The 12,001-nt window shown below is 42.3% G+C and overlaps 1 protein-coding gene across 12 annotated transcripts in view; it reads left to right on the top strand.

The window, feature by feature from the left end:
- Positions 1-6,527: 6,527 nt before the first annotated feature.
- The window catches only part of fgf13a (fibroblast growth factor 13a), a 122,068-nt gene continuing 116,594 nt past the window's right edge, over positions 6,528-12,001 (top strand). For 2 of the 12 annotated variants that reach the window (XM_079630378.1, XM_079630389.1), the window contains exons 1-2: positions 6,810-7,053; positions 8,254-8,434. In XM_079630378.1, coding sequence (XP_079486504.1) covers positions 8,386-8,434 — 49 coding nt within the window. In that variant the 5' untranslated portion in view covers positions 6,810-7,053; positions 8,254-8,385. Of the gene's footprint in view, positions 7,054-7,703; positions 8,179-8,253; positions 8,435-12,001 lie in introns of those variants that run through there. The other 10 variants (XM_079630379.1, XM_079630388.1, XM_079630385.1 and 7 more) reach the window with 9 other exon arrangements.

Raw genomic sequence — 12,001 nt, 5'->3', positions numbered from 1 at the left:
TAAAGCAAATAAATCTTCTGGCCCTGTCTCAACTTAACAACGGTTGCAAGATGACGAAAGAGACCAGGCTGAGGAAGCGTGTTCATCTGAGGCTTCAGAGAAAAGAGATCGTGAGCCCATCCCTTCCATTGGTTTTCATTGCGTCCCATCTTCTTAGCGACCATCGGAGCCAGCTGATAAATTAAACTTTTGCCGAATCCCGTAGGAAGGACGGCAAGCACATCTTTCCGATCGACAAATGCCTTGATTGGGGTTCTCTGTTCGTCTTTTAAAATTAATGCGCTGTCGATTTATTTTATAACAGACGCGATAGCAGAATCTAAACATCTCAATTCTCCAGCTGCAGTCATCTTTGTTGAAAACCAATTCAACCCATAGACAGTATATATTGACACAGCGAACATCGTGTGTATTTGAATGACAAAAATCTCGTATTGCGAGTCATTGACGCCTACCGACCGGCAACGGTACATTGCAAAATGACCTGCAATAGGTTATGATTGCCCTTATTTAATTAAAAACTGGGTCAATGACCCAACCAAATGGCCGGAGGTGTCGTTTCCAGACATATTTTGTTATCTGGTTGAATCTCCTGGTAAGACTTGTACCGGTAGCTGTAGCGGTAACATTAGCCTATAACTCAATCAACTTTCGTATATGTTGCATACTACAACTGTCACGGAACACACACAGGAAAAGGTAGATCCAATAGCAGTAATTTATTAGGATAATCCGTACTCGCATCAGTCCAGGCAAAGGTCAAAATACAATAAGGCAATCCGAAGGTACAAAGCAACAAACAGGAAACCGACAAACAACAAGTGTGGTGACGTATAGCAAGGACTCCGTGACATGAACTGAGACAGACAGGGTACTTATACACAGACACTAACAAGGAACAGCTGGGAACAATGAAGACAGGGAACAGCTGTGTGAAATTAACATTGATGGGTAACAGACAAAGGATTATGGGAAATGTAGTATAATGTGGATGACACCGTGGGGAAGAGGACCTCTAGTGGACACCAGGAATACCCAAACCAGACACTGTGACATAATCCCCCCTCTACGGAGCGGCTACCAGACGCTCCAAGACTCACAAAAAAACAAACAAAACAGAGAGTCCAGGCAGGAGGTGGAATGGTGGAGGATCAGGACCATGAAGGGGAACAGGAACAGGGGATGACGACTTAACCGGCGGCCGGGGCGAAGCAGACAGTCCATCGGGCGGCCAGGGCGGAGACGAAAGTCCATCGGGCGGCCAGGGCGGAGACGACAGTCCATCGGGCGGCCAGGGCGGAGACGACAGTCCATCGGGCGGCCAGGGCGGAGACGACAGTCCATCGGGCGGCCAGGGCGGAGACGACAGTCCATCGGGCGGCCAGGGCGGAGACGACAGTCCATCGGGCGGCCAGGGCGGAGACGACAGTCCATCGGGCAGCCAGGGCGGAGACGACAGTCCATCGGGCGGCCAGGGCGGAGACGACAGTCCATCGGGCGGCCAGGGCGGAGACGACAGTCCATCGGGCGGCCAGGGCGGAGACGACAGTCCATCGGGCGGCCAGGGCGGAGACGACAGTCCATCGGGCGGCCAGGGCGGAGACGACCCCTCGGGCGGCCACGGCGGTGAAGACCCCTCGGGCGGCCACGGCGGAGACGACAAGGGCGGAGACGACCACTCGGGCGGCCACGGCGGTGAAGACCAAGGCGGAACAGGAACAGACACCACCGGCTCAGGAACAGTCACAGACACCACCGGCTCAGGAACAGTCACAGACACCACCGGCTCAGGAACTGTCACAGACACCACCGGCTCAGGAACAGTCACAGACACCACCGGCTCAGGAACTGGAACAGCAACAGACACCACCGGCTCAGGAACTGGAACTGCAACAGACACCACCGGCTCAGGAACTGGAACTGCAACAGACACCACCGGCTCAGGAACTGGAACTGCAACAGACACCACCGGCTCAGGAACTGGAACTGCAACAGACACCACCGGCTCAGGAACTGGAACTGCAACAGACACCACCGGCTCAGGAACTGGAACTGCAACAGACACCACCGGCTCAGGAACTGCAACAGACACCACCGGGTCAGGGTCGGCAGACGTGACGTGAGCAGACACTGGGTCGGCAGACGTGTGCTTCCTCCATGTATGCAGAACCGCCAATGTATAAAAAAGGAAGACCACCTTCTTGACCATGGCAGTACTGGTGATGGGCAGTTCTGGGATGAAAGCGGGCTCGACGGGCACGGCCTCCGGGATGACAGCGGGCTGCTCGTAGGGGACGGCCTCCGGGACGACAGCGGGCTGCTCGTAGGGGACGGCCTCCGGGACGACAGCGGGCTGCTCGGAGGGGGCGGCCTCCGGGACGACAGCGGGCTGCTCGGAGGGGGCGGCCTCCGGGACGACAGCGGGTTGCTTCCTCCCCCTCCGCCGTCTTTGACGGCAAGGTGCAGGCTCCGGGCTGGAAAAAAACAACGGTGAAAGGAGCTCTGGCTTGGGCATCCCTGGCCCAGGGACGAAGCGAGACCGGGGAGGAGAGTGGTGCCGGGATTCATCTCTAGCCCCTCCTCTCCTGCGACCTCCACGGGTCTCAGAAAACCTAGCCAGACGGGTTCCCTTAAAGGATTGTCCGTGTCCAATGGAAGGGGGTTCGGGAGATCCAACTGCCATGTTCTCCTCAGTCAGACGGGCCCACAACGCAAAGCATTGAAAGATGTTCATACGAGGTGCCTCTCTAGCTTGCGAACTCTCGTAAGTTGCGGAAGAGCCACGGAAATCCATACCGCTGGATCTAAGTGTGACGGAGTCCTTCTGTCACGGAACACACACAGGAAAAGGTAGATCCAATAGCAGTAATTTATTAGGATAATCCGTACTCACATCAGTCCAGGCAAAGGTCAAAATACAATAAGGCAATCCGAAGGTACAAAGCAACAAACAGGAAACCGACAAACAACAAGTGTGGTGACGTATAGCAAGGACTCCGTGACATGAACTGAGACAGACAGGGTACTTATACACAGACACTAACAAGGAACAGCTGGGAACAATGAAGACAGGGAACAGCTGTGTGAAATTAACATTGATGGGTAACAGACAAAGGATTATGGGAAATGTAGTATAATGTGGATGACACCGTGGGGAAGAGGACCTCTAGTGGACACCAGGAATACCCAAACCAGACACTGTGACAACAACTCCATAAAACCTTGTCACTTGTACGTATGCTTCACTCCAAACTATTAATCCTTTTGTAAAACGGTGATCAGTAGTACGAAGATGCCGAGGGACTGTGCTGACAGTTATCCCTAACTCACAGACTGCAGTCTGTATTGAGTGTAGACCTTGAACTACTCTATAGGTTCACGGCTCGCGTCATTATGTAGCGATTGGCCTCCTTTCCGGTTCTGTGTGTTTATTAGGAAGGATGTAGAACTTCAATTCATAATTTGTTTGTTTATTGGCGGTACAGAATACGTCACAGCAACTCTTCGGCATGATTGTCCCGTGTATTTCAATTAGCGCCAAGGCAATGTTTTCCCCCACAGGCTAAATTCACATCACGTGACGGGGCGTTCCCAGTCCAACCGTCTGTATGTATATAAATCAACATGACTTGACTTCACTGGAGTGTCGAATTGCAGAGCTCTTGCAAGCATCCACATCACTATGATTAGATGCTTTATTAACTGCTGTTTTCTCACTGTTCTAATTTTTGTTGTGTTTATTTTGTTATTAAGAAGAAAGCACGCAACACATATTTACATTTTCTTCTAATTTACAATGGGGTCTATTGTGCCAATTTTAGACAGAGCGGATGACAGAATTGTGGTGTCAGGTCAAGGCATTTGACCTCAATTGTAACAGTTGCCTAACCCCAATAGGACCTGTCATTGCTAGCATATGTGCGTTATACAGTGCTGGAAGAAGTGCTGATGCAGCAAAGACAGTGGAAATGAGAGATATCCTCTCTTGGGTATTTAATAAATACCATTGTGGGTGGTGGGCAATTATCTATACTGCAAAGTCAGCCATATAACCCTCTGGTGTGTTTGCTCTAGGTATGATGTCTTACTGTAGTAGCAGAATACTGATCATAACTGTAAGTTAATTACTGCCTTATCAGTCTCGTCCACAGCACTATTTACAAAATACGCCCTCTAACATCAGCATAACAGCAGTCCATAAATCACTTGCTCTTAAAACACTTTTCTCTGTCCCAGAAAATTATTTTAGGAATAATCCCATATAACTTCTCAAAGCACTTTTCAAATGACATATTTTATCATCCAACATTTGGTTTGTTAAAAAAAAAAAATCTATTTGATCGACCACATTGAGTAGCTTGTTGATTTGAGCTCAGATGTTCATAGACTTTATTTAAAGCAGTAAACTTATAAATACTCAGAAAAGTAAAGAAAAGAAAAGTGTGTATGACTTCTTTGATAAAGCTAAAAACTTCTACAAAAGTTACTCTTGTGTTCTCCAAAGTCACTTTGAAGTGTGCGCCGCCTCCTCCTCCTCCTGTCCTGGCTGTGTAAGTAAAGCTGCCATTAATGTCAGCCCATAACTGAGCGTTCACAGCTGAGCTTTTCTTCATAAACATTTGGATAATTGCTGCCCACATAATACCATCGTTCCAACCATTCATCAGTAAAAGCATTTCAAGGACACCTCTGGAAAACAACACCCCTGACTTAGTCCTTAATCTTAACTACTGTTATTTTAACAAGGTTGATTGAGTGACGACTGAGTGGCACAATGGACAGCGTGGAAGAGTAGAATCGGAGCTAAAATCATGTAAAGTATTAATGTATCATTTTTGACACAATCATACCGGGGGATGTTTGATTGACAGTTAGGATTGAGCTGCTATTACTGTTTAGGGAAATTGGTAGAAGAACTGAAAACACATTCAGACTTAGGGCTGGTATCTTTCCTAAAACTATACAACACAGATTGTTTTCCATTTCTGGATTTCATTTTTTAATTTGAACACATTCTGTTCAGAGTAAATATTCTTGTGGCAAGTCTGCAATTTTATGCGCAATATCTAATTTACCATTATTAAATTGTATTGAGTATATTACAGCATTATTGCATATACCCTGCTCTCTAGACATCAGTGGGATGGTAATTGAAAGACCATATTAACTGGTAATCAATATGGCCCTAACAAATCATTTAGGACATTAAATGCAACAACACACCAAGGTTAAATAAGTGGTCTGTTGATTTAATGCATGATGTTGTAATTTATACAATATTAGTGGAAAATAAAAATGCCACTTATGAAGTGGAACGTGTGCAATTGAATCAAAAATGCAATGTTTTGACACATGTTTAGTGATACTATTGGGCTTCTAAATTTCTCTTAACTGACAGAAAAGTGAGATAATTTTTCAGACGGACGTTTTCATCAAGTCTTCCAGCTGGTGACCCCATTCTTCATTGATCAGGAGCACACTGACCTCCATGACCTTTTGCTTCTGATTGGCAAATATTGATTCCCCGTTTGGAAATCTGTACCTCTGTTTAATGCAACCAGACTCGGCAGAGACATTTCTTATGTATTGCAGTTCTCATGAATATAAATGAAGAAGGAGGAGGCCATTAATCCACATTGAAGTCCTGTCTTACTACAGTGTACATACATGCAATCAGTGTACGCACATCACTGTTGTACAGTACAAATACACAATATTGTGTAGTAGATCTCGTTACGATAAAGAAATGCCAATATAACTGTACACCACAATTCAACATCCAAATTCAAACAATATATTTAATCATAAAAGATTCAAAGTGAAGTGATTCTGTTCAGTAAATGTAGTTCTTCAGTACATAAAAACTAAGCATTTATTGTTCCATATTATTTGAATAAGCAGTGTTCCGCATTAATGCTGGTGGTATAAGCAGTAATGACAGACTTGAAAAGAAATAATTACAATGTGAGAACAAGAGACTTCCAACACTTTTGTAAATAACTCACTGCAATAATTCAAGCATTTAGCTCCAATAATACCCAACTGTCAACATGGTTGTCCACCATGAATCACCATTTTAACATGCATTGAACAAGCTGTCAACTCAAATATTGAAGATTTGACTGAATCGGTGTATGTTAGCCCAGTAACAGTGAAGGGCAAAGTGAGGTTAGAATAGCCTTCAGCTCTCTCATGCTATGATGTGAGCTCTAGCCTGACAAACTGCAAACCCAGAAGATACACACTGTGCTCAGATAAACCCCTTTAACCCATCTTGGATGGCCTCTTTTTATGCCTGCTATCTTCTTGAATTCTCCAAGGTGACTTTGTAGATTGCAACCTAAAAATGGCATCATTATTTGTGGAGGTAAACTTTAATATGGTGGAAATGCAGCTGCTAAAAACGATGTGTCTATTTCACCCCCTCAAGTAAAAACTTTAAATTTTCCCTTTTGTAGAATTAATTTGCCCATCTGAGAGGAGTTGTTTATATTTAGTATTAAATACCTAAAAGTTCTACATTGTGAGATACAGTGAGGTCAGACAGTTAGGCTACATACTGGAGGAGGGACTTATCGGCTACCAATTGTTCAGAATATTTAAGCAATAGTCTTACATACATAACCCTTGTTTGTTGTATAATTTGCTTAATTAATAATGATTTAACAAATGATAAACCAGCACTGTCAGTTTAAAGCTCTGGACAGCGTTTAAAGAAAGTCTGGTCAATGAAACGTTGAAAGGCGTCCAACTGTCGCTAAAAATAGCAAGTATGGATCCTTAAACCATCGCCTTCTGTTTCCTTCCACTCAGTGCAGCGAAGGAGTGGGCTACAATCCGTCAGGTGATATACAGAGTCTGGTGTCGTTTTTCTGTCAACTCCAAATTAGCAGGGACAAAGAAATCCAGCATTTTAAAGCGAAACATCTGTGATTCAATAGGTGTCTAAAGTAGACAAAGTTCGGTTAGGCTACAGTTCGTGAACTTTACTTCGTGGTTGAATTACCTAGAGTTACCTCATCGGTCTTGTACATCTCTTCATCGATTAAACAGGTAAGAAATTATATTTGATGAGATACTGTGTCAGGACTATGCTTTTAAGACCGTGCAAAATCATTCTCGCCTCGACATTATTTAGTTTGATTGGCAACTTGATGCGCAGATTAATAATTCATTAAATAATTTTTATAGCCATAAACATGGACGTGTCCGTTCACATTGGTGCATATATATGCTAACAAGTGATGTTCAGTTTTAATCCTAAACCATGTGTTTCTCGAGATATTGAGCAGAAAGTCACTCGTACTTTATAAAGTATCCTAAATGCCTGAGCTTTCCCTTTGTGAATATTTATGCAATCTGACTTCTCTAGCAGCTCATGTTGCTACTGTAGGCTACTAAGCTACTTTAACAATAAAACAACAACCTATTAATAATGTGTGTGTGTGTGTATATATATATATATATATATATATATATATATATATATATATATAGGCCAATATTTGACCTAAAATGATTTGGAATTCGATGTTGGAATTTTTAGCATCGTTACACAATAAATAGCCTGTGAGTAGCCTACCTTTCTGGAAAATATCAAACAAACAATTGTTCTACCGTAAGCCGTCCATTATTATGAATATCAGTGGTTTTATTTCCTTTACATGTGTGCTATTTAGGTTTAGACTCAAAACTCTCCTGTTGCTCACACTACATTATTCCGTGTTTTACATCAAACCCAGTTTCTGCAAACGCTGGCAACAGGCTGGTACATGTGTGAACATCTCTGTTACAGTATCAAAAGGTGGTTCCTCAGGTTATATCAGCGCTCGCGACCAACGTGTCACAGCTGACGTCGACTGACACTCGGTGGAAGCCCCTCTCCTTCCCTCGCGCTTTTTGTTCTCTCGTTTGCTTCATTCGCCAGGGTTAGTCTTATTTTCACCACCTCGAGCTTCATGCGGGAGCCGTTTTTCTATATCAATGTGCATTAATGTAGGAGACAACGTGGAAGAGATAAGGTGAGATAACCTTGTTGATAACAAAGAGCACTACGTGAAGGTCTGCGTTTGATTGTGACATTGGCGGACTTGTTACTATCCACGCGCTTTGTAAACTCGACTTCTGTTGTCTGTATGTTTAACTGCATTGACGGCTGTTGATAAATGTCGAAAGAAGGTACGAGAACCATCACTTTCTCTCTGATGTTTTTAAAAAAAATACTTTTGTTTATTTAAAATGCGTTTCTTACAGAGCTCTTATCTCCTCACCTGGTACCTTTGTTTTGGATTGGCCAAGGATTTTCTAAAGCGACAGTGGGTATACACGACTGAAGGATTTCGGATTTTAATCTAAATCGGGATCTATACATCCAAACTGGGATCTATGAGCGGAAAAGTGGCTAAGTCTAAAGAAGAAAAGGATGCTTCAAAGGGTAAGAAGAGTCTTAAAACGTCTCGATTCCTCACCGTGCATCACAGGTTTAAAGCGACCGTGAGCTCATTCATCTCCCACTCGTTGCATTGTTGCTCAATTGTGAAAACATAAAAGCAGTTATGGAAATTGGCCAAAATACATGTCAAACGTTGGTCTAGGACAAACGTTTATGAGAATATATCCACAATATCACTACACAAGTAATGAATGATTTGCTGGTCCGCCGATTAGGAAAAAAATGCCACCTGATACAGACTGAATATCTGCATCTTATTCAGTCTGTTCTACAGAGATGAATTATTGGGCTGTCGCTTTAACGAAGCCTGCATTAAAAACCATGCTTGTTCTGTTAAAAGTCCCTTTTATGTTTTCTTCTTTGCACATACGGTAGGTCTCAGTAACTATTCAAATAAGCTATTTATCACATTTGCAACGTTCTGCGCTGTGTGATGACGCTTAATCGTTTGTTTGGGTAGCTACTGCGCAAATGACCTATTGCGTAAAACGGCGCTTCTGCATGTCTCTGGAACAGCCGCGCTTTAGCTGGATGTAAACTGGCCAGCCATTGCCATGGAGACAAAGGGGCTACAGGGTTGCCAAAGAAACCTCCGCGCGTTAAATGTGCATGTCTGCCAATGGGTTTCAGTTCAGTTTACAACGACATGAATAGGCTGTGGTCCTTTGTTCCGACTGAAGGAAACCCACAGATAAATAGCCTAAAAAACCCACAAACTTGATATCAAGCAACTTCAAAAGATATTTAACAAAATCGAATCTATCTTACTTTGTCCTAATAAAACGTTTTGTATACGTTGTCTCATAGATCTTTGAGTCTTTTGTGAAGTTAATTATTTAATTATTCCATAGGCTTACTGATATGAATGTAATGTTGATCAGAAGTTATACGAGTGATTAGCTTTATATTTTAATGGATAAGTTTGTTTATTAACATTGTATATTTATTGTTTATGTGCATGAGGAAAAGAGAAAGAAATCCATTCCCCTCTTTAAGTAGAGAAAAATGGACAGGCAGCTATCTTGGCAGTATGTTATGGAAATATTAGCATATCCCTAATGTATTTTGTTATTATTTTGTGTTTATAGTAGATGTACAGCAGACTTTGTTGAAAACCGACAGGGGTTAATTTTTCTTTTTGTTTTAGGGAGAATATGTCATAGCATTGTATGTGACTCGTTCGCTCAGCATGCCGGCTTTCATCTTATTTGTTGTGACCTATTATGAAACACATTACAGTGTCTGCCTCTACATCATTACAACTTTCAGAATTCCATTAATTTCCGGATTATCACCACCCCTCATTCGTTCCTTAGTTACCCGGGATTTCATGTGTGAAAGTTTTGATTTTCTGCACTCTTCATCAGCATGAGCAGTATTGTCATTAAGATCATTTTTGTTTTCAAAGGAAACTATGTGAAGACATTCACACTTTGTGTGGTTGGCAAATTCACAGTAAAAATAGATGTGGGAAGTTCTTGCATTAAAGGTTATTTCTACTTAAACTTACCCATAAAAAAATGCTTTTGGCTGGTGTTGCCAATTTATGTCAGGTTGATTCAGTCACATAAACTGATAGTCTTGACTTAAAACAAGTTCATTTTAAATTTGGTCGTTAATTCACAAAAAAAAAGTACTTTAAGCACTATCACAGATTTGATAACATTATATTGGCATGGCTATTGGAAAAGTGCCATGGTGTAGTGACTGCGCAAGCTTTTGGCACAATGGAGTTGTGGTGATGATCACGTTAGCGATGCAAGTTTGAATCTGGCCTGAAATGCGCACAGATTGAACCCCCCCCCCCCCCCCCCCCCCCCCACACACACACACACACACACCACCACCGTCTCTCTCTCTTTCTCTTATTTTTCGTCAATATCTCTCTAATAAAAGAAGCAAGAACTCAAAATGAACAATGTCAGCTATATGCTCTAAACATTTACACCATCATGATTTTTTTTAACCATAAATGTCTTATTTAGGGCTTGATAAATATCAGTCTACCCTTGCACTGTAATTTAGGGCAATGGTGCTGAATGCTCAAGGGCACAGGCTAATTAGCCGGAGGATGAATGCCACAGGCTCTGGACTGGCTGAGCAGGGCTTGCGAGTCTTTCATATTTTCTTGCAGATGAATTCATCTCCAGGTCAGATGCAGTGCCAGATCAATAGGCATCCAGAGCATAATTTAGAGAGGCTTCATTAATCACAAAGCAGCAGAAGCTGTTTATTGTGCCCCGCTCTGACACCTGCTCTAATCTTCTTGGCATAGCGGCACCCCGACTGCTGCAGCATCCAAATTCACTGATCTGCTGGACCCAAGTAAATTAAATAGCTGAATGTCTCGTATAAAGGGATGTTTTGTACAGTTCCATGTTTCACTAGGTTAAATGCTGCCAGTAGCTTTAAGCAGCAGACTTTTGAACTTGTCGTTTGGATGTTGCCACCCACAAAGTGAGGGGAAACATATTTTGACACTCAAATGCAAAAATGCTTTAAGTTCCTGAGTTCCAGAAATAAAGTATTACATAATTTAAGCCATTTCACAAAAGCAAGAGTGCTGTTGTGTTGAATATTAATATGATATTTTCAGTACAACAGACTAATATCTACTGTTCAAAAGTTTGGGGTCGGTAGGATTTTTAAATGTCTTTAAAAGAAGGCTCTTATTCTCACCAAGGCTGCATTTATTTGATACATTTTTATTCTTGTCATGGAAAAACTGAATTTTCACCAGCCATTACTCCAGTCTTCCGTGTCACATGATCCTTCAGAAATCACTGCTAAATAAACTTTTCTTATTATGTCTAAATATTATGTTGAAAACAGCTGTGCTGCTTAATGCTTAAAATTGTTATGGAAACTGTGATAATCTAGCCCCCCCACCCCATGATTCTTTGATAAAAGGTCATCATAGGAAAAACATAATTTATTTTAAATAAAATATTTTGTAACATTTTAAAACCTTTACCATTTCTTTTAATCAGTTTAATATGCTGGAGTACTCTATTACGGTAATTTCTTTTCTTTTTTTTTCTTAATATCTTACTAACCCCAACTTTCTCCATCACCAAAGGTAGTTTGCTTCCACATTTTACCGCTTACTAGTGTGGAACAATGCAAGCACAAACTCCCCATTATCACAAAATAGCCCAATGTTGTTATAATTAAAGGTGCAGTCCGTAAGAATGACTGCTAGTGGTTGAAATAGTTACTGCAGTCCAAATAAAAAAATATTGGAGATCGTTGTTTCCCCCGCCCCTTCCTCCTCAGACTCGACGCTCACGCGGGTTGCCAGTTTGAGGACACACAACAGGAATGAGCAGAATTGGCAATGAAAGCCGAGGAGACTTATACATTGTAAGTTGATTTATCCATGTTTTAATATGCTCTCGTTCATGGAGATTTTTAGATGGATACCGAGGCTTTTTAGGTTGGTTAGAATCTACAATCTCTGACCCAGTTTGTTTGCTGGCTGCAATACGCTGTGCTTCCTGCCAACTGGCATCCCGGGGTGTCAAAATACAATTGGGTGAACTGGCAGTG

The sequence above is a fragment of the Phoxinus phoxinus genome (assembly GCF_949152265.1).
Source record: "Phoxinus phoxinus genome assembly, chromosome: 12".
NCBI lineage: Eukaryota > Metazoa > Chordata > Actinopteri > Cypriniformes > Leuciscidae > Phoxinus > Phoxinus phoxinus.
Note: the sequence above shows the minus strand (reverse complement) of the source record. Positions and strands in the feature narration are given on the sequence as shown.